This window comes from Protopterus annectens, chromosome 11.part0 (genome assembly GCF_019279795.1).
Source record: "Protopterus annectens isolate FY-2018-M chromosome 11.part0, PAN1.0, whole genome shotgun sequence".
NCBI lineage: Eukaryota > Metazoa > Chordata > Ceratodontiformes > Protopteridae > Protopterus > Protopterus annectens.
This window is the reverse complement of record NC_056745.1, coordinates 139,040,354-139,064,313: the sequence shown is the minus strand read 5'-3', so window position 1 is coordinate 139,064,313 and position 23,960 is coordinate 139,040,354. Positions and strand designations below refer to the sequence as shown.

The window sequence follows — 23,960 nt, the reverse complement described above, 5'->3', positions numbered from 1 at the left end:
ATTACAGTCGGCCAAATGGATACAGTTTACCTGGACAGCATTAAAATTAAAACACATACGTGGATAAATGACTGAGATCAAGCCCTCCTAAAATGACATTTGACAAATAGTCATCATTCAGATATAAGTATTTCAGTGCAGTATCTGCAAATAAACAGAAGAGTGCCATATTCAAGAGGATAATCCATCCGAGATGGCAAGAGAGACTGATGACATATGTATCGCTAAGTTAATAACATTTACATTGAAATAAATATGTGCACACAGACATGGAGTTCTACATTTGTAAAACAATCTGTATGTCAATGGATAACTGTAGAAATTTTAATTCGTAAGGCTGTGCACAATGTCAAAGCTTTGGATAAAGCACTGAACACGTTGTAAATGAAGCCCAAACCTTATTTAACAGAAGCTGTTCCTCTTTCAGAGACCAGAGTCCCACAACCACTTAATTTAAATCAGGTTATGTTTGTATGATATGTCAGGGTACTTACATATGAACATTTTTCGGCAGGAGAAGGGCTGGGAAAACAGACGCAACTTATGTTAAGAATATGGTTGCGATAATACGTAAGTACCCAGCCTTCTTATGGCATCATCAGCACAGCATAAGTGGAATGTCTGGTTAACCATTAGAAACACAGGATTGTTGTATCCAGCTGATATCCATAACCATTAGAGTGTCTCCAAAATATCCCAATCAACAAAGTAAACAATAAGTAAAAACTCACACAGAAAAAACAATCAGTAAAAAACAAAAGAAAAATACTTGCAGCCAGGCTCCTGAGTGCAGAAAAAAATCTACCCCCAATTGCTTCCAGAGGTAAGCAATCAGGCTCCCTTTCAGGAGCACTGGTAGGATCGCCCAGAGAAAGAATCTCTGGAAACCTGATTTTGCGGGCTGCCTCTGCTGCGGGGTTGGCATCTTGCATTAGAGCTCCCCTCTGCCCTGAGAGAGGCCACAACCATGTGTGTCCTGAAAAGGCCCTTGGGATTTTTTGAACCACATCTTCCCGCTCCTCTGATTCCCAGAGTAGGACCACTGAGAAGCAGAAAAACATATGCCCACTTCAGACAGGGACTTTCCATCTTTCTCGCACCTAGCTAGAGTTTCTTTGACTTTGTGGCTGAACAAGGAATATCCGTCACAAGGAGCATTGATGAAGGAAGACTTAAATGGATCCACACACTCACAAAAGCGCATCCAGGCGTGACACCTTATGGGAACGCCTGAACCCACTGCCCTTTTCATCCCTTCAGCTGCATGCACAATGAGCCTCATGGACGAGTTGGAAATAGACTCCAGGGTGGCTAGCTGGGAGGCCACTTTATCCTGGACCTCCTCAGACACAGCTCCTGCTAGGGTATCTGATAACTCCTTGATCAGATCCTTCTGCATCCTAGTAAAATGTGCCATAAAATTAAAAGACCTTAAAGCGAAGACCGATGATGCTTACACCTGCTTTCTAAATCTATCCATCGCCCTGGACTCTTGTTTAGGGGGATAACAGTGGAACTTTCTTCAGCTAGTTCCTTTTTGGTGGCCGCTGCTAGCATCTACCACTAACCTCTTAGCCCAATGCTGATGGTCTTGTGGAGCTGACAGTATTTTGTCTAATCTCCAGGGAATTGGCTCTATACAGTAAGGAGCCTTCCAAGCCCGCTGCACAATCAATTCAATGAGATCGTCAGCGGGAGGAGTCATCCAAGAAGTAGATGGACAAGTACCAAGCGCCTGCAAGTACGATGACTCCACAGGGATAGGGTCTTTGGGCTTCCAGGTACCCCTCTGTTTAAGAATCTCTAGAATGTCTTCGAAGGAGACATCTTCTGGGGGTGACCGGGGGGAACCATCCTCATTATCGAAGTCCATATCTTCTGTGACAGATCCCTCAGGGGAATCCAAGTGTTTCCTCTTACACGTCTTTTCCTGGGGTGGCTCCTGAGTGGGAATCTCTGAGGAGGACTCGGAAGAAGAGGGGCCCTGTGCTATCTTGCAGCTTAGGTGCTCGTTGCCTGGGAGTGGAGTTTGGTGGCAGCTCTGAGCAAGAGGGAGTCCTGGGATAAAACTCTGACACAGAAGGGGCCAGCTGAGTACCTGCAAAGGCCAATGTCCTCTCCATTACCTGGAAGGAAGCCCCCCCAAAGAGGGATGGGAGAGGTCACACCCTGCTCCAAGAGACCTACCCCCAAAGCAAAAGCCAAGGTACAGCCCACATCAGCCAAGGCACTGAGAAGAGAAGCCTGAAGGAGATTCTGGTCTGTCAAGAAAAGGACACTGGAGCTGTCCCACAAAGGGGTCAATAGAGAGTGAATACCCTGTCCAGGGTGTAGTGATTATATTTGTTTTCAGCACCAAAGGTGGTTCCAGTATTTCTAGAAGTTTAGTAGGTGGAGTCTGTACTGACAGGGAAGCTGAAAGATGTCATTACCGATGTGACCAGCAGTGAGGTCTGTGGTGCCGTAGTAGACTGTGCAGAGGTAGTCAGTTCTGATAGTTTTCTGCCTTTAGCCTTCGGTTCCATTAAAGCAGTGGGAGCTGAAGGCTTATGCTTTTTCACTGCCAGAGCTGTAGGAGACGTAGGCACTTTGTGACTTTTCATAAGCCCAAGATCAGATTCTGAGGGGGAATGTGTTGGACTTGGCCAGAGGCCCCTCAAAAGAGAACTTAACTAGACCTTTCAATATTAATCTATTTTTTCTTTCGACTAAGGTCCGGTTACTGAAAGCTTGGCAAATCGTACAGTCTTGCTGAAGATGATCAGGGCCCAAACAATACACACAGGAAGAATGCCCGTCAGAATTGGGCATCTAGTTCCTTCAGATTTATCTGCTATGTTGACAGCCACAAAAAAGTAAAGTCAACAGGCAGCAATCACACACACACACATGCACACAGAAGGAAAAGAAAACTACTAACAATGGTAGATCAGAATTACCTAAAGAGGTAGAAAAAGAAAAGTACTAACAACGATGATAGGGAAAGAATACTGTATGGTAAAAGGATACACTCACTCAACAAAGGAAGGTGAAAGAAAGACTAGAAGGAAAAACAAGGTGGTTAGAAGAAGGATGGGTAGAGAATATATATGTATATATAAAATAAAACAAGAAAAATTGAGAAAAACTATGAACATTTCATTTAGATTGCGACAGAATATGTCTGACATGTCTTGCAACAAGAGTGGCAAACAAGATCTGAGGTAATCTGTAGAGGGGTGCTGTGGGTAGAGACTTAGCTCGAGAGTTTTTGCCTCGCGCGAGCTGTGTAATGGCCAAGCTGGTTCCAAGGCTAGGATCATAAAAAGTTACTAGGCTAATGGCCCAGTGGCCCTTACAAGCCTAGCCAAGAGTTCATCCCCAAAAAGAAATACCAGTCAGCACCTGTCAGTAAGGGACACAGGTGGAACCCTTGGGACAAATTTGTGGTTTCCCATCCACTCAAGGCTGCGCTTGAAGAGGGTCAGCGAGGTACTCTGTTTAACGTGTATAGGAAGTGTACACCAGGGACGGGTCAGCCTCTGGAAGAGAAACCTGTCTCTCCAGCAGGTTCTGTTGATAATGTTGGTAATGCGAGAGGAGTCAGACTTATGGATATGGAGCATCTCTAGTAGGGCAGGGTCTGAGATTGCCTTGTAGGTGAGACACAGATCACCTCTGTGCAATCTGTATAATATCGAGCAGAGTGACAGTGATTTGAGCCTGTCCGCACAGGACAGGTGTTGGAGGCCATGGATTCTCTTTGTGAGGTATTTCTGTGGCCTTTCCAGATAGTGCAGATGTTTGGAGAGATACATACCAAACGATGCGTTATACTCAATTATTGGTCTTGGTGTTTGTAAAAGTATGTACCAAACGGGGCGTTATACTCAATTGTTGGCCTAATGAGGGAGGCGTACTGAGAGGTAATAGCTTCCTTTTTTCTGAATGCAATCCCTTTACTTATGAGATGAACCAAGTAAAAGACTTTTCATCCACTGCTGCTACATGATGGTCAAATGTGAGATTGTTGTCAACCTGAGTACAGATGCCTCTCAGCACAGGTTGTGTGCTTAGGGGGCTGCCGTTGATCTGGTAATCAACAGGGCCATGTTTTTGTCGAATGGTATGATGACACATTTTCTTTGCATTTAACTTGAGGCTATGACTTTGGCAACAGACATTACTTGCTGTGAGACCCTCTTGCATTATGTTAACATCATTTGAGGAGTCAATGACAGCACGCAACTTACAGTTGTCTGCAAAATTGATCAGTCACAGGTCTTTTGTCTTTGCCTGGACCTCTGAAAAGCAGATGCCAAACAGTGGGGGTCCCACGACAGATCCCTGGGGAACTCCACTAGTGACAAGTCTGCTATCGAAGGTGGGGAAGCCTATTTTGACCTTGAGGGTCCTGTCGGTGAGCCAGCTGGCCATCCAACTGATGAGATAGGGATTTACGCCAAGTTGTGTTAGCTTTTCGATGATGCCCGAGTGCGGGATTGTGTCAAAGGCCTTGGCCAAGTTAAGGTAAGCTGTATGTAATGACTTTCCCTCATCCAGGGCCTTGGTGGCAGTCTCAAAGAATTCAACCAGGTTCAACAGGCAAGATCTGAACTTGACCAATCCGAGCTGGGTGGAGTCAAGTGCTTGGAGATTGCCTATGTCTTTGTTTATGAGATCCATAATAATATGCTCCATGGCTTTACAGATCAGACATGTCAAGCTAATGGGGCAATAGTTTCTAGGGTCAGTAGTGGCATCACCTTTGTGCAAGGGGATGACAATGGCAGTTCTCCACTCTGCTGGAATGAAGCCTGTACTTAGGCTGCTGTTGAATAGGGAACGGAGTCCCAAAGGTCAAGGATAAATGAAGATTGACAACATCAGATTGATAGGTACAAAGTGGTGTGGAGGAACCAGCCATGAATAGCCAGAAACTAGTAAATTAATCCACCAGCAAAGCAGCAAGGTGTCCATCTGCTGCACAAACAGTCCATGCTCATCAGAAAGCCTTTCAAACTAGTCTGTCCATATGCACCTGCATTTCGGGTACCTGACAAATCTTCAAATGCTCAAAATTTCGAACGTTACATGGTCGAGACCAAACATTTGAAATTTTAAGTGTTCAAAGACTGACTTTCAATGGCACTGTACGGTGCTGATAGGGAGAATTTCCCTTTTCTGCACTGAAGTGCAGTCTCAGAGTTGGTATATATATATATATATATATATATATATATGTAAGGGGGGTGCAGGCCCCTGCCTACGCTTTTAAACTGTTTTTTTTTCTGTTTTTATTTATTTTTTTTTTATTTGATGTTCGAACATCCAAATATCGAACAGTTGATCTCGACCATGTAATTTTCGACATTTTGGATGTTCAAACATTTAACACAGACCCTGCATTTCTGACTTGGCATACATTAAGTCTAATGGTAAGTGTTGTAACCTGAACCTAGCAGCTAGGGCTGCATACATGCAAGTCAGATACCCGATTAACACCAGATGCCAACAATCACAACTCCATCATATTTTTCAGGAAAACAAGTAGTAACACGGAATAGTAGGCCTTATTGGCTAATACCAGCTGAATGAACAACCTTGTTCTACTATATGTAACATGAATATCAGACCCAGGCCAAAAACAACGAAAAACACCCAAGACTGTTCTCAAAGGTCAGCAAACAGTAACTGCAGAAGGAAGTGTCCCAGCACAGGGGGAAAACAGCAGAAGCTCTTTATTGGGCAGTTAATACTGACTGATGTATGTGGTGGGAGTAGGAAACTGTGGGGATGGCTACGACTGGTGCTGAGAGGGTTAAATGAGGTGCAGGACACAACTCATGACTGAAGTTCAACACATTAGTGACTGACACTCAGAACTGCAACCTCCAGGTAAGAAACAGAATAAAATAGAAGCAATTGTTATTTTACAATTAAAGCATTTTTTGCAGGAGGGCTTCACATCACACACCTCACACAATGTGCAAGTTCCCCTTGTTAGGGCAAAATATTAACTCTTCCATCAGTATATCTCACAGAAAAGTGAATTTGCACAGATGTTGCAGTCTTGAGCTTTAAATAAAAAGAAACAAATCATGCATTTTTAATCATATAATAGAGTGCCAGTCACAAATGAGTCACAGTTATGCCTAGTTCCCTTAGGAAATACAAGCTTCCCCAGTGTGGAAGAAATAAGGTAATGGGAAAGAAAGCCATGAGCAGTGCTAATTAGTAAGAGTGTGGATCACACAGGCACCACCAATGGTAGGTAAATGAAGAAAATGTGACAGAAAGAAAACAGCATTAGCTCATTCCCATGTCTAGGACAATTCTCAGTTAGTGTATGTGTGGGAGAGTCTCAAATCAAATCTTAAACTTCCTTTGTATTTTGTTACCAGCTGTTCTTATTTCGGCTTTTCCCGGTTAGGGGACGCCACAGCGGAACTCCGGTCCACTAATGATTGGCAGTAGATTTTTATGGTGCCGAGGTGCCAGCTCGACGCCCAACCTTCAATGAAGGCACGCCCACTCATGCATGTCTTTCGTACGCCACTCAACCGCAGGGAGGACATGCAGACTCCACACAGTAGGCGCTCCAGCCGAGAATCGAAAGGGAGAACCTCTTGCTGTGAGGTGACAACGCTACCGCTGCACCACCGCGGCTTCAGTCTAATATCAGAAAATTGACTAGAAATTTGAAAAACACTATTTGGTCTACTAAAGCAGTCCTGGATGCTCAGGCTGCTGCAGAGAGATTGACCTACTGCCAGCTGTGATTTTGAGAAAAGGTAAGTGTTTATTCTCATTTGTATTTTGTTACTAGGATGAAATAAATTACTGATGGTTACTCATGAAGATGGTTAATATCATTTTCATTTCACAACGAAAAAGAAAACGCATGAAATTAGCAATGGCAGTGAAGTCCATTCCTTTAGAGGCAGGGAAAGAAGATCTCAAACTAAGAAGAGATTGGGGAAATGTTAGACAGACAAAAAAGCTACATACTGCATTTACAACAGCTACACAAAAACATATATATAATAACTGCAAAGACTTAGATGTTTAAACCATATTTTTGTTTTATACCGTGATGATGGGAGGTATTGCCAGCTATGCCAGGAGGAGTAGGGCAGTGGATGTGTAACATATGCCAGCATAGCTAGCTGGAGTTTTGTAAAGAATTATATGTCGTTTGTATATCAAACTGATTTGTACAGATGCTTGTGTTGAAAATGTATTTGTAAAGCTACTTGTCTTAATGTACCAACAGCTGGTCCTGCTGGACAGAAAAGAAATACACTTGTATGTCAGACTGTATGGTAACTGTTGAAGTGAATGTATTGTAACAGAGGATATTGGAAGAGAAGAGGCCAATCTCAGTCCATCTAACTTTGAAAAAAATAGTCTGAAATTAAATTACCTGGTTTAGGCCATAAATATTGTATGTTACAGTTCTGACTGCAGCCAGAGACATAATGTCTGTGAAAGCCAGGCCTAGGAATGGTTTTATACCTTCCAGAACACATCTTAGCAAAGCTCTATCTGTGTGCATGGTATCACATATGTGCGAGATTCTAGTTCAGTTCCTAGTAAACAAGGTAGTGCGGGAACCATAAGTCAGATGACTAGATGTATGTGATGTCATTCTGTAATCCAGCACTGAAATGAAGGTTTAATACTACAAGAGACAGAAGTCTCAGGGCATTCTACTTTTGACATTTGGCAACACTATTCACCCAGTTCATCTTGCCTTGCTTTAGTAAGTAATCAGGGAATAGTAATTCTTTAGATCAGTCAGTAAAATATAATGAGCTTAGTTAAGTACTGATTTTCTGCAACTGTGTGAAATCTGTGTTATTTTTAACATTTCCTGTGACTGAAACTCTGGTGTTTATTGTAAATAGATATTTTAAATAAATATTTAATATTTTATGTTCTGTTATTATTTAATATTAAATATATTTAAACTTTTCATTGTGGTTGGTCTTTTAGAGAATATTTTAATCTTTGAGAGTACTTCTATTTATTTGATGGTACTGTGGCTGCTCCTGAAAGCCTTGCTGCATTGGTCAAACACTACCATTTGTATTAATTTTACTCAATATAGTTGGGTACCCTTGTACGAGCCTTAAAGTAGTTGGCTGGAGGCAGTGAATCTACCTTATAGTTTGGACAGAGGGGAGTGAGCTAGTAAATCTGTGCCAGCCTTTCCCAGGTGTGTGTGTGCGTGTGAAAATCAAAACTCAAAGAGAGTGTGTGTGTGTGTGTGTGTGTGTGTGTGTGTGTGTGTGTGTGTGTGTGTGTGTGTGTGTGTGTGTGTGTCAGCTACTTGCAGCAGGGGCACAGAACACTGGTTTCACAGAGAGGGTGGTGGAGGACTTGGCTTGGAACACTCCGATGAGGACTCAACTCTACAGCTGTGCCAGTGGGAAGTCTTACTGGAAGCCTGCAGAGACAGAGGGAAACCCAGCCCCAGGACTTCGTGTGTTCCTGTGTGCTCTTAAGGGAAATTATGCTTGATGCAGAGAACTGCATCTAAAAATACTATCTATTTTTGTTCCACATGAAAGTAACTCACTACTGTCAGTGTGAAGATTGAGGATCCTTGATCACTGGCCAGAGCAGGGATGTCACATATACTATAAATTATGTGATTGCCTGAGGTTGGTGTGATGGTTAAGGTGTTAACCTGACAGTCACAAGGTACAGGGTTTGACTCTCCCCTTTGAAAAGGAAATTGGTTAGGCTTAAATTTGCCAGCAAGGGCAGCTAGCCTAGTACTTACCTAGGAACCTATTTCTGTAAATTATGTTTCACTCAAATTTAAGCCATTTAGATGTTAGTCAGTGTTGTGAAATGTCAGCAGTTAATGGTAGATATGCTTACAAAACTTTATCTTGCTAGAACATCAGTTATGTATGCTGTCTCTCAACAACAACCTCCATTACATAAATGTGAATGATAACAAAGCTTACCATCTGTGAGCAGCCATCTGGTGGTTTTTCAATAATCTGAATGCAGAGCCCAGATGGCAAGGTACAGACAAGTAATGCCATCAGCTGTAAATAAAAGGCCACAGCCATCCTGAAAAATCCGTGTTCAAGTTGAACATTAAGGATTTGATAATAACAGTCCAGGCACTGCTGTCAGTCTGCTAGTGTCCGACACTGAGGGTTAGGTTTCCACAGGTTCTTCAGACAGCTTAAACAAGAACGTTCTGTTTCCACACCAGTCAAATCAGATCTGAAATGACACACATGGATAATTGAGAATGACATAACACCACGCTAAAGAATATTAAAAGTTATTATTAAAAGTTATTAAACTATTAAAAGTTTTTGTTTTAAAATACCTCCATCCAGCTTACTTTTGGAAAACTTAATAGCACACTGCTAATGTTTTCAGATGCATGTTGCTTCTAATTGAAAAGATCACTGATCTAGCTATGGTGCTTTTCTATTATGCACTCTATTGTTCAAGGTACAGGTTGTGGACTGTACTCTCTGAATGGCATGCAGTTTATATGGGCATCCTATTTCTCAAGACCCAGAACAAGACTAGTACAAGGAAGCACTGCATTTTCAGTCTGAATTGTCACCCAGCAAACATAAAACATCAAAAGCCACTTGTAGCCTACAACATAATGGACTGGTTCAAATAAATTGTCATCCTGCACCTCCTTTTAAGGGGCAAGCACCTACACTTCACAAATGGATAATAGTATTATTAATTCCACAGTTGCCCAACATTTGTTAAAGGGAGAAACATATATAAACAAACAGTGTATGATGCAGTCAAGTAAACAGGTCACAAATAAAAACAAACTAGGAATAAAAAGAATAAAGGAATCTCCTCAAGCTAAAAAAATTATGTTTAATGAGCCACAAACAAAGGTTTAGCCCTTTGGTTCCGCACCATGGAACTTCCTCAGAACAATCTTAATTACAACAATCAACACTTTTATATTCAAACCAACCAATCAAGACCAAATAAAATTCACATGATGTTCAATGTGTAAAATTATACATAAAATGCATAAAATTAACACAATAATTACAATATATAATTCCTTAATTTTAAAACTGGTATTATTGAACAACCATTGTTTAAACCAGAAGGGGTCAAAGCATTTAATCTGATTTGCTACTTTAATTCTTGTACACTAAGCTGTTAGTCAGTCACTCTTCCTTGAGCATCCTTCTTAATCTGTTTGAACTTATGGGTAGAATTGGTCAAAATATGCCTGTAAAGGGCATTTGTTGTTTTTTATTGCCTGACTGAGAGACTGGCTGTGCTACATTCTGGCTACTTTGTAATAAAATACACTACAGACTACAGAATAACATGCCAACCCACTACAGAACTGTTTCTTCCCTTTAATGCATCATCAAAAGGAAGGGGTGGATGACACAAAATCAGGGAGTAATTGGACAATTGCTCAGTATACAGTAAACAGAGACACTACTTTATTAAACTTAATAAATATAGATCCACTGAAGTAACTAAAGTAAAAATACACATTTTAGAATAAGAAAGCCCACTTTACAAGACAAGAGTTTAATTACAAGAGAAAGAAACAGTATGAAAAACCGTTGCAATTAATCTTTAAGGACAGAACAGCATATAAAACATGAATATTTTTTACACTTCCTATACAGTCAAGTGTACACCTTGGCCAGTGGTGACCTTCAGGTACTGCAAAAGCCACATTTTTGGGACTTTGCTTAACTTTTCAGAGGTTATAAACATCATGCATTTAAGACCCATTGCCTTTAAAAACGCACACACACACACACACACACACACACACACACACACACACACACACACACACACACACACACGCACTTTTTCTGTTGGTGGATTTAAAATGATGTTGTTAATCCAACAGATGTATGCATCTTAATATTCTGTAGAACATTAACAATACAAGCACATAGTGTATTATATAGATTATGTACAATTTATGGGCAGGGTGTGCCCACTCATGTTTTCAAGCTTTCAACCATGCCATCTACTACTACTACAATGAAAACAATAGCAGCTGTTATGTGAAATTCCACAATGAAAATGATTAAAACAGATAAACACTTACTGGTGAATTCTCATTGTTGCTAATGTTATCGTGGTGTCCACATATAAAAATTATTTTTTAACTATTTGACAGAGGCTCAGTTTTAATTTTCCACAAATTTCCATACGGCATAATGAGAAATATGGTCAAAACAATACAATACCAAAGTGAACTCTAATAAACATATTGGAAGTAGATATGAGATATGGGCATATAGTTTGCCACAAAAGTTTTTTTCCAAGTCTCCGATTATCAGGGAATGAAGTAGGCTATAAATATGATAAACATATTGGAAGTGGTATGAGTGGTATAATATATGGACATAGAATTTGTCACAAAAGTTTATTTTTTTCACTCAGGTAAGACAGAAGGTGGAATGAACATAGTGGTATCATGGAACTGTACTTCATTTGACACTGATGTGTGTTTCTGGATCACTGGGATGAGGAATGCAGTTAGGAGAGAAGCCATAATGTAATTTCACTTCCATACGTCTAAAGGCCGGACATGGAGACTAAGCAGTACATCAGCACAGCGTTTTTTTCTTTCACAAAGAATATTTAAGCTGCTTTTCCACACATATGCTTTTATTTTCTTTTGGTTCTGGCACTCAGTTACAGAAATACATCTTGTCATCTCTGTACTGTGCAGGTAAAACCTTTTATAACCTTCCATAAAATGATTGTTACAGGAGTAACAACTTATGATAAAAATGTATACAAGTGAATAAACAATCTTTATTTCCATTGATGTTGCTTTTGACCCCCTAATAATGTTCCAACATTCCATTGAGTGATTTATTATGCCATGTGGATACATACATACATAAAACACATTTCCTATTGCTTTGTCATGCCGGTCAGGCATTAAGAATAGGACTAGTCTTAGAAAATTAATTATTGACCATGGGATGGGTAAGGCCATTCTACCACCAAATTGGATATGTTAATTCAAGCACCAAAAGGGAAACTGGCTAGGCTTAAAATGACCCACAAGGGTAGCTAGTCTAGTATTTACCTATGTACTTATAAAATAGGATAGAAACTCTACCCTTGATCTTAGCTAAAAGGCTGAGAAGCAATACAGACTGCCAGGCTCTCCTGACTGCCACTCCATTAATAATATGCACATGAAATGGTGAAAAACGCACAACATGATCTTTGATAATATAAATACTATCCAATGACAGTATCTGCGGACTCAGAAACACTACATGACTACTATTTGGGACAGTCATCCTCACAATAACAGCATGGATTCCTATGTTCAGGGCTGGAAGGAACCTGCAGCAGACTGTAGTTCTTCTTGTTCAGAACAACAAGCAGCATATCACGTCACTCACTGGTGATCAATAAAACTTAGCTAACTGCCAAGAGGTTCACTAAGTGCTAACATTGTAGCTGTAACAGTTGTTAGAGCGTGCTCAACAATATACTAAGGTTGAAAGTAACTTTGCTACAATTATGCAACATAAATAAGGTATAAGATAAAGCTTGCTTAAATGTAGAAATAGAGTTTAGTAATATGTAATCAGCATCCATACTAAATTACCATGGCTTGGAAAAGGAATCTGCTGAATGGACATTTTTTTCCTTACAGACTTAAAAACAGGATGTATGCAAGAGCAAAAATGCAAAATCTGCTTTTAAAGAACACTGACATGTTTTTCTGCATATAAAAAGAATGGACACAATATGTTTCCTTAAATAACAGGACATGTTTATGACACTGTGACAATGTGTTTCCTCAAAAACATGTTTTTCTGCATGGACAACAGGACACTGTTATCAGCATTGGCAAAAGAACAGATGTTCTTATACAAAGATCCAAACAGAATACAGCATGTTCACACTGTCAGAAAAGCTGGTCTCTTACAAGACAATGTTAAACAAGGAAGCTTAAAAATAATATTATCAAGTCAGCAGTTTGCATCAGCATCTGCAACAATTAGTATTGTTTCTACAGGATGAGCAATTCTCCAAAATAGAATATCAAGAGGAAATGTATATGTTTATGCATGACTAAAAGTGTATATAAAGAGCTGTATGAATCCAATTATGTTAGGGGTATGGTAGGGACACATTTGTCCTGAGGTAAATGTTATATCTCTCACATCATCTGTACTATATGAGAAGTAAAGTGGAACAGTACTTTAAGCTGCAACGTTAGTCTGTTTGGTTTATTATAAAAAGTTATTTGTTACTGCTCTAAAGTTGATGCTGCGAAGTATATTCTCTCATCAGTGTATATTCTGCAAGTTTCTGTATGCAACAGACTGTGAATGCAAATATAACCAGACTTTGAATTTTAGCAGAATCCAGCCAGCAAGACTGAGTGTCTTAAGAAGACTTCAAATCCATCACAGCAAGCAGTAAGCTCCATATAATTTTTCAACAGTAGTAAGAAATACCGTCATTACGCCAGCAAAAAGTGAAGCAGATATTATGAATATAAATTTAGTGACTGCATACAAGACATAGTCCATTTCTTATTACTGGATAGTGTACAGGATAAAGCAATTGCAAATCACTGGACAAAGCCAGGGCAACCATAATATTAAAAGTTGTTATAACACTACATACAATGCACTATGAATCTGTGCAAAAGTCTAGTATTAATATAGTGAAACAGAATCAATGGAAAAAATGATACATGGCATATAGGAAGAGTGATGACAGTAAACAGAAAGGTATAACTAAAAAGTGTAATATTTACGTCCCATGAACAGACTCATGAAGGTTACCACAAGTATACGTTGTGATAACCTTTATAAATCTCCCCATTTAAAGGTGGCAATCTAGATCATGAATAACTGCATCAACTTAAGAAATGTCCTGTCCTTCGAAAAAGTAGAAGAAAGGAATAATAAAAAAGCTACTAGTAGGATCTTAGAACCTCAGACTGCCTCCTCAGAACCTCAGGCTGCACTTGACCTATTAACTTGCAAAGATAATTTGTTTGCAACAAGGACTGAACAGTGTAAATTGACTAACAAGTACAAAAATACTGGCTGAATAATTAAGATATTCAAGCAGTGTGTATATGACTGTTAGTAACCTACAGAAATGCAGAAACTATTATAAGACAAAACTTAACAGGGCACATAACCATCATTCTGCATCATAGTTTTCAACCTCTTAGCTCAAGAATCAGCAACAAACTAAAAAAATGATTGGGGGGAAGCAAGGGCCCAAAATCAGGGGCAGATTTTACTTATAAAGTTGTTGGAATAACAGGTTTTGTATTATGTTTTCTGAAGAATATGAAGTCTGTAACTCAAATGCCTGTCATTATTTAGTTGAAGGTTGTGCGTTAGGCCCGGCAAGCCAGCACGTCAAAATCTACTGCCAATCATTAGTGGACTGGAGTTCCGCTGTGGCGACCCCTAACCGGGAAAAGCCGAAAGAAACAAACAAACAAACTATACTCAACAATTTGCCAGGAAACCACAAATTTCATCAGAAACAGCCCAAAAAATATGAGGCAAAACCAGTGACAGTCTTCAAAATGATGGACAGTTGACAGCTATATACTGTATCACCTAAACATAACCATGCATCCATCCACAATCCCTTTTTCCTCATTTTTTGCTCATGGGGTTGGGGTGTCACTTCAACAGTGACAATCATCTAGAACCAAGGTTTACACTGCCAAGTGGCTAGCCCTGCCGCAGTTATCCAAACATTACACATTTGGTGTCAGACATAGCTGAAAGACAGTATTTGCCAAACGGTTACAGGATATAACAATGATGGACGATTAGAAAAAAGAACCTTATACCACAAAACATCCTGCATTTAATGCAGCTAGCCAAAGAGGAAAGCAGAAATATTAGCCTGCAGACTGTGTATGGAAGAACTGATCTGAAAACTCCAAGAGTACCAAATACACCTCTTTTACTAGTTTATTCCTTTTCAGATAATTATTGACATGTCTTTAATAGATCTCTGTGTGGGTAATAAGCAAGCCTTGAACAAGGAAAACTGAAAAAAAATTAGTGAGCAAAGGAGACCACAGAGTGAGATTATGTGGTCACATCTTCAAGTACATTTCTTAGTACATGCTAAGAAGTGATATGAGAAGGACTGTTTTTTTCACTGGTTTTAATTTCACTGAGTTTATAAGCAAATATGTAATAAGACTTGGGTATGGTAAATACATTTTAACTAAATATGTTGTTCTGGAAGCTCTAAAGCAGCAAAATTATCACACAGTTTTATTATTTATTATACAGCGGTAAAGCCTGGATGCCCACTAAAGTGTGCAGCACTTCAATAAGGAAATGAAACCTGATATCCCACACCAAAATGTTAAGCAGCCACACTGAAACACAGGCTAGTATGGGTACTGAAACTCATACATATTTTATTAAACAATATCCCCCCTGCAAATAAGCATATTTATTAGTATACATCTAAATGACCTCTGCAAAGTTAAACTGTCTCAACCGTCAAAAAAACTGCAGAACCACACAAGCATAGCACAACACAGCAACTGCAGGGTACAATTATTTATTCACAAAGGTTTAGCGCTTTCTTCCCACCAATAGGGACTTCCTCAGAACAATGAAAAATAACCCACCCAGCCTTTATATAACAAACCAAATCCTTAAATAATAAATGAATTAACCAATCAACATTTAAAGTAATATACATAAATTTAAAATACATATATTATGTATACAATAAAATTGCACTAAAAAAACTTTAACCTGAAATATCATTCAATTTTAAAACACACGTAATCCCAGTAGTTTCAGATACAGATTCTGTACAGATTAAATAATGCATCTATATTTATCGATGGACACTTCAATTGTTGTAGCCAAAATGTAGTATATGTGACCATGTGCCAGTTTTGTCCTATTTTCTATGTAGGGAAAACATGTAGACGGTTTAAAAACAGAATAGCTGAACACTTGTTGGATATCAGACATGGCAGGTTAACCAATGGCCTAACCAGACATATTAATACACATAAAGATCACAAATTAAAATTTTCGGTTATTCAACAGGTTGTCAAAGATTCTCAGGGTAGAATATTAGATATTCACCTAGATATATGCAAACTTAAATGGCAGTTGTGGTTAAACGCAACCGAGTACCTAGGTATAAATGAAACTACTACGATTACGTGAGTTTTAAAACTGAATAATATTTTAGGTTAAAGTTTTTTTAGTGCAATTTTATTGTATACATATCATATGTCTTTTAAATTTATGCATATTACTTTAAATGTTGATTGGTGGTTAAGTAATTAAGTTATTAATTAAGGATTTGGTTTGTTATATAAAGGCTGGGTGGGTTATTTTTCATTGTTCTGAGGAAGTCCCTATTGATGGGAAGAAAGCACTAAACCTTTGTGAATAAAGAATTGTACCCTGCAGTTGCTGTGTCGTGCTGTGCTTGTGTGGTTCTAAAGTTAAACTGTCCCCTACCTGCAAATAAAACATAGTGCATGGAGTGCTGTAATTACAGTCCAATATCGGAAAACAAGCAAACCAGTTAAGTGCTTCATTAGCACAAGACCTGATCTTAACAATTGTTAAGCACCCTCCAAACGATGTTAAGATCCAGGTCTCGCACTAAGATGCACTAAGAAATGACATTGCCAGCTAGCAATATGACAGCGGCAGAAGGTCAAAATGACTTCTTTTCTGCCAGCTGTCAGTTCCTACAATCTGCCTCTGACTATTTCAAAATACTGGCGTGTAAGCAGTTTGTTTGACAGCTCTCATTAAGCAAATTACTGGATTTAAAAGCCAGCAAAACACTTTGCTCTTTTTTTTTTCTTTCAGTAAGGAGTAGTACATGGAGCAAATAAATCTCCATGCGTAACTAAGATTCTTTGCTCTCAACGTGAATTTCTTGGCATTGATGTTTCGAACACATAATAAGCAGGTAACAATCAGAGACCCAATCATCAGCCTCTATGTTCTATACATCCAACTTATAATACCATGTTTATAATGGCAGCTAATGTACCTTCTAAGTACTGCAGATGCATCACCACATACACTGGCACATGTTCACTGATATTCCCAAGAAATAGAACAGTTGCAGTAAATAATCCCCTACTTGAATTACTGACTCTCTTGTCGGGGCAGCAATCAGCCAGTCAACTACACAGGAGAACTCTCTGGTACCAGACAACCAGGGCTGTGCTGTTACAGTCATCATACATTTGTTGAACACCCTGGAGGGGAGGCCACAGTGAGACCAAATGGGTAATCTCTAAATTAGAAGTGACTGGCTTTCACCCTGCAGTACAGAAACTTCCTGGTTACCCTTGGCTACCTCGAAATACAGACAAGTGTCCTAGAAGTCCAAACAGCACATCCAGTTTCCCTTTCCTAGACAAAAATGATCAACAGTGCTGTGACCATTCAAAATTCTGTTTTTGCCATAAACAGGTTTAGGCCACTTTGCTCTAGGATGGGCCTGAAGTTTTTTTGTTGGGAACCAAAAAAAAATCTGGATTATCTCTAATCAGGTGTTACCTGCTGAATGGATATTTTCTTCCAGAGGTTTGCAACCTCTAGTTTGGCCACCACGTTCTGATGGGGTAGGATATTAGGAAGGGGAAGAGAAACAGGTCTTAGAGGGGGGATATGACAGAAAGAGTATAAGTGATACTATGTCCCTAATTACACATTTCTTGCATGGTATCCTGCCATGCAGGAAGGTGCAGAGAGATGCAACCACTGACTACCTCCATGGCAGGGTAGCTGGTCAAGTCCTCAGACATTCTGCAGTTTATTTCCAGAGGGAGGATTGTGAAATTCCTGATTTTGTGGACCTCATCTCTCTCTGGGGCAGAGTCCACTCTGAAAACCTTCACATCCCTGTTTGTTTCAGAATATTTCTCAAATGAATTTACTGGCCTTTCTTAAACTGTAAGTTCCTGTCACTTTTCTAATTGTGAGCAAAAGTCCTCTGAGGAATGGAGAACTTTACTCCAACTGCAGTGAACCTCCTATCTTCTCTTCTTGTTCGCTGTGTTGCAACTTCTTTTTCATGTGATGTCCAAAAAGAGAGGAGCCATTGTAAGGAGAGTTGGTGAGTGATACCTTTGTGTGAAAAGTTGTAACATCTGCACCACCACAACAATACAGGATAATTTTAGGCCCTATTCCACAAGACACATCATCAACAAAACAGAATCTCAACAACTTTAGCTTGTTTAAACCTGTAGTAAAATTACCATTGATTAACCTACACCCTCCCATGCAAAAGCAGGCGAGGTATGCACAGATGGTTGGTTACACAGGTCAAATATAACACTTGATGCAGGAACATAACATAAATAAAAGGGAACACAGACAGGGATCCTGAGGAGAATGAGAGGTCGTCGAGGTGCTTTGGACGTGGTGCAGGGATATGACTCAGGGATCCTTTGGGGTGACAGAGAATGTGAGGTATGCACAAGAATGAGCAAGCTTCAAGGTAGAATTTAAAGACAAGAGATGATTATGTGCTGGGTAGGAAGACAGAAAGGGCAGATTGGAACTACAAAAGAAGCTGCAACAAGCTAGGAAAAAGTTGACAGAGAAATGTAGAAAAACAGGAGGATAGTATACAGATCAGTGCGGTGTCAAAGAACAAGGTTAAGGGAGAAAGCGGAAAAGGCAATACAAAAGACAGAACAAACAGAAAGAAGCCAAGGTTAAAGAGCAGGATCACATAGCAATGACAAGTAATGAAATGAAGGCACAGCCAAAAATAGACATGTAGGAATCCACAATCTAACAAGAACAGATGGGAAGTGGACAAAGACAAGCTCTCAGCTAGGTGGGAGGGACAGGGGAGAAAATAGAACCTAATAATGGATAGGACTTGCATTAGAATGTAACAAGGATGGGTAAGCAATCAGATGAAACTCAGTGTAGGAGGCAAGCACAAGCAGACAGGACGGCCTTGGTGGTGCAGCTGGACAGGGAAGGCTGCAGACAGATGGGGAGTGACATAAAGCAGGCTTTGTAGGCGATAACAGTGCCAGGAAAGAGAATAATACATTTGGAAGGAATATTTACTCATCAAGCAAATTAGTACTTTTAGGAAAGGGAGACAAGAGAAGGCAGGTTACAGTTATGTCAGTCTCAAGGTTTACACTTAACAGACTTAAGAGGAAGTGTTCAAGGTGACCACCATAGAGGCATTGTACACACAGGTACCAACAACAATATCCATTCAAAATGTTGGCGCTTGTATTACTCTGAGTATTTATTTGCCCATTAAAAGCATAAGTGAAATGGTCAGAAGACTAATTCTTAACCATAACCTGGGTCAAATTAAGATGGAAAAAATACAGCCCATAGTTAGAAGTGACAAACTACATAGGTTCGTGGGTTGCTATTAGGCAATAGACCAGCTAAGTCATTTGACGCGTAGTCACTGCATTCCCACTGATATATCAAACTGCATGGTCTCCTACTCCATAAGGAGTGGTACGGCTAAGACCTGGAGTAATTTGCAACTTCCCATCCATTTATGTATGTCACATCTGAAGACAATGAGAGAAGTGTTTTGCATTACATAAAGTGGAAGTTTGTTCCAAATTTGGAGGATTATTTGGGAGAGATGCACATCATGCAAATAAGTCCTAGTTACATTGCAATATATATTTTAGTTCCTTTGACCTTATATTTGTGTTAATACTAATTTTGAAGATATGCAGAAGACCAAGCAGGATTGGGTTATTTACAGCTTTGAAGGCCAAGCATAGATCAGCATGTTGGGAGTCGGTATGAAATAGAGACGAAAGACAGAGTTTTATATGTTCAACAGTAAGAAACGGCTCAGTTTCTCACATTGGATTAAGTGATTTGAGACGTACATTTATTTATTTTTATTTTACATTTGTTGACCGGGCTAGTCTATCTGGATATATGTCCATTTTCAGTAGAGGCCCGGGGAGAAAATCTCCAATGAGTATTACATGGTTTCAGAAGGTGTTACAAAAGAAGTAATAACAAGTATAAAACTAACAGTAAACAACTAGTAAATTAAATTTTTTTTTTTTTTTAATCAGGAGATTGCATATTACAATCTGAGAACCAAAAAATACATAAACTACAACCTATGTAAAGTGCTTCACAAAGAACATTACAATACAAAAAATTAATACATAAATTTTATAAGAGGAATGCTGAAGTTTAATGAGAGGTAAAAAAAAGCTGAAAGGAGTGTAGAGAGAGAAAAAAATAGGGAAGAAGGAAAGTAAAGAAAAAAGGAGAACAGAGTAAGTCTCGTTATGTTTCCAACAGAGTTTGAGAATAGGCAGTCACCTGTAGAGTTATTAGGACATAGACTTTTTAAAGAAGTACTGTGTAGATGGGTCTAAAAAGTGGGGGAGAGGTCTGGGATCAGATATCTGAGGGTTGATTATAGCATATTTTCCACCAAAGTTGGAGAACAGGCAGTGTGTGTTGAGTTATAGGGTGTAGTAGGGAAAAAAAGGCAAAGGCAGAAGACAAGAAAATAAATAGTATTAGTCTGGGTTACTACAGGGGCATAGCCATTTTGTATTGCGATGCAGTTTTAGATTCCTTTTGAAAAGTGGGAGAGAAGTCAGAGATGAGATATCTGAGGGTAATTTATTCCATATTTTTCCAACAGAGTTTGAAAACAGGCAGTCACCTGCAGAGATTTTAGATATAGTGGTTTTGATTTATAGTTTGCTTGAAGAGCGTAGCTGTTTCTGATTACAGTAAGGTGTGATGTGGCAAGAGAGTATTGGAGTTTTGGAGGGTTGGTGTAGGGTTTTGTGGGCTATTATGAGTTGTTGAAGTTTGAGCTGATTAGGAATTTCTAACCAGCTTAGTTGTTTTACGTACAGGCAGTGATGTGTTCTAAAAGGGGCTCCTGTAACAAATCTAGCAATATTATTGTAAGATATTACTAGCTTGTTGAGGTTTTTCTTTGATAGATTGGTGTATATAGGGGAAGCATAGAGTAAAGTAGAGATAAGGTGAGTTCTGGCTAACGTAGTTCTTGCAAGTGGAGTAAGAAAGGGTTTGATTCTGTAGAGGGTTCCTATTTTTTTGTTCACTGACTTTATAGTAGTGTTGATATGATTGTCAAAGTTTAGATTGTTGTCTATCGTTATTCCTAGTAATTTTGTGGTAGCATCAGGAGAAATGATAGCACTGTCATTGGATGTGATAGTGAAGTGTAAGGGGATGTGCCTTTGGGTAGGTGTGAAGAGAAGCAGTTTAGTTTTCTTGGGGTTAAGTAGTAGGCAGCGATGTGAGAACCATTGTTCTACAGTGTTAAAGGCTTTTTGGGTAAGAGACTGGAGTTCTGTTTGAGAGGTAGATGTACAGATAATGGTAGAATCATCTGCATATTGAATACAGATAGTATTTGGGATAGCTAATTGCAGGTCATTGATAAAGATGGAAAAAAGAAGTGGGCCTAAGATGGAGCCTTGTGGCACCCCAAGAGAGAAGGGAAGATGATCAGATAGTGAATTTTTCCAAAGTACTGCCTGCTGTCGGTTTTCAAGGTAAGATTTAAACCAAGTTATGGCAAGAGTATCAAGTGAAAGAGAAGTCAGTATGTGCAGAAGTAGTTGGTGGTTCACCATGTCAAAGGCTTTAGATAAGTCGATGAAGAGTGCAGATGAAAGACTATTTTCGTTGCGATTAAAGTTGATGTACATGCTGAAGGGTATACTGTATTCTAGTTATGGGCGCAAGGATGGACATCTAGGTGGGTATGCTGATGTTTTTGGACCTAAAGGAGAAAACCCTTAGTTACTGGATGGGTGAGTGGAATGTTTTCCTAATGACAGTGTACACATGGCAGTCAAACAGCTGATCTTTATCCACAAAGGTACCCAAGTCTCCAATGACAGTAATGCTGGAACAAATAGGTAGACATATACCATTTTACACTATCAGCTATACACTTGGTTTACAGTGCAGTATCAGGGACTGGGGTACAAAATAAGTTGGCTCAACACATATTTTCCCTTTTCCAATCCTATTATTCTACTTTCAAATTAAGCTAATAATTAAATCAGCTGGCTTGAACCAGACTAAGTTTGTATAAAAAAAATCATTGCACAATTTAAAAAACAATATTGCAGTAATATGAAGTGACATACAAATTAACAAGGCAGAAAAGGTCACATACATGAGTTCAATGTCCATCAACAAGTTTAAAAAGGTCAAAACAACAAAAAGGTTCTTTTATACCCAAAAGCTTTGGGGTAGGAAAAAAAAAGTTGGGAGCTAAGGATTAGTCCCTGCTCTAGTTCCTTAGATCCCTTTAGGGTGGAATAGTCATTTATAGGTCTTTGTTCCTTGATGAGCACTGAAGGAGTAGTTGTGTGTTCTGTGCAGGCCAATTGGATTTATTTGACCCAAAATGGCTCCATTCCCTCGGGAAGTCCTGAACTAGGTTATGACTAAACTCTTGGCTAGGCTTATAAAGGCCTCAGAGCCAATAGCCTAGTAACCTCCTATGATCCTATGACAGGATCATTATGCCTTACATGGCCCAAAGCTTTGCCTGAGAGACCCTAAAGTCCAAGGTATTTTTATACTGGTAGCCCCACGCCCTAAGTAGTTACAAATCTCATTAGTGGATCAGGCAGCATTTCCCATCGTACTTTGTATTTACAACAAATGCTACTACTGAGTATCACGTGTGAAGGAGTGTAAGACATGAGTCGAATGAGAGGAAGAAGGGAAAGGAGAGGGAAAGAAGAAAAGAAAAAAGAAGTGCAGGGGGAGAGATGAAGTGGAAGTGTGAAGCTATCTAGTAGGTCAGGGTGCACTTATAGACAAAGAGCCTCAGTACCCCATTAAACAGGACCCTTTGATGTGCCCATGCAAGTTAAGCAGATATGTGATTGCAACTACAGGGGATGTTCGCTCTTGGAGTAATCCAAGAGTCCAAAAGAATACTTCTGTTTTAACAGGTCTTATAACAATATATAACTTAATAAATAAATATATGTCTTTTTTTTTATAATCAGTAATAGCTAATGGCCTATATTCCTAATAGCTGACCTGAAGTAGTCTTAATTTCATGGGTGGGGATCAACTTAGGGCTCCCCACCAAAATGGCTCTAACTAAGCCAAGCAACTGTAAATGCTAGCCTAGGCTATATGTGGCAGAGAATGGGTGTTATTGTGTTGCTGAGGTCTGGCTGCAGTACAAGCTCCTAAAGTGCCACAACTATGAGATCTTTGTGGTTTTGGAAGTATTTTTTGCACTTTCGCATAGGATGGTTTTATGTTTGCCTTGCACTGTGCAGCTGTGGAGTTAGTATGGGTAATCACAACTCGTTTCTGTGAGAGGCTTTTCACTGCTTGTAATATATACCTGCAAATATCTGCAACTTATACATCTGGAATCAGTTTGTGGTAAAAGCAAACAGTTGTCAGTAAGCATACAGCAGTCTGTACACTGCCTCAGTATGCCTAGTGCTACAGGGCTGATAACAGATGGAGCAGAAGCAGACTGAGAATCCATGGTTGATCCAGAAGTGGCTGATAGTATACGTTTGTGATATTTATTTATTTTACATTTTTTGACGGGGAGTGTCAAGCCCTTTTTCAGCAGAGGCCTGGGAAGAAAAGCTCCAAAGTTATACAAATCAATTAACATTGCAATAGAGATATTTAAGTAGTTAAAGATTACATGACAATTGTTGACAGATTAAACAATACTATAAACAAAAGGATAACAATAAAAGTATAGTAAGTAATATGTTACAGTTTAAATAAATTTGGTAATATAAGGTTCAGTAAGCAGAGTATAGCAAAAACATAGGAAGTTTAATAAAACGTTTGCTAGTCAGGGTTCAGTCAGCAGAGTATAGCTAAGAAGCATAGGTTACAAGTTGTTCATGCTAAGTATTATGAGTTAGTTATACAGTACTATAAAGG

The 23,960-nt window shown here is 39.3% G+C and overlaps 1 protein-coding gene across 1 annotated transcript in view; it reads right to left on the bottom strand.

Moving 5' to 3' along the window:
- IL17RA (interleukin 17 receptor A) overlaps window positions 1-23,960 on the bottom strand; it is a 786,505-nt gene that overhangs the window by 654,201 nt on the left and 108,344 nt on the right. The window contains exon 2 of the mRNA XM_044087525.1: window positions 8,961-9,228. Coding sequence (XP_043943460.1) covers window positions 8,961-9,068 — 108 coding nt within the window. The 5' untranslated portion in view covers window positions 9,069-9,228. The remainder of the gene's footprint in view (window positions 1-8,960; window positions 9,229-23,960) is intronic.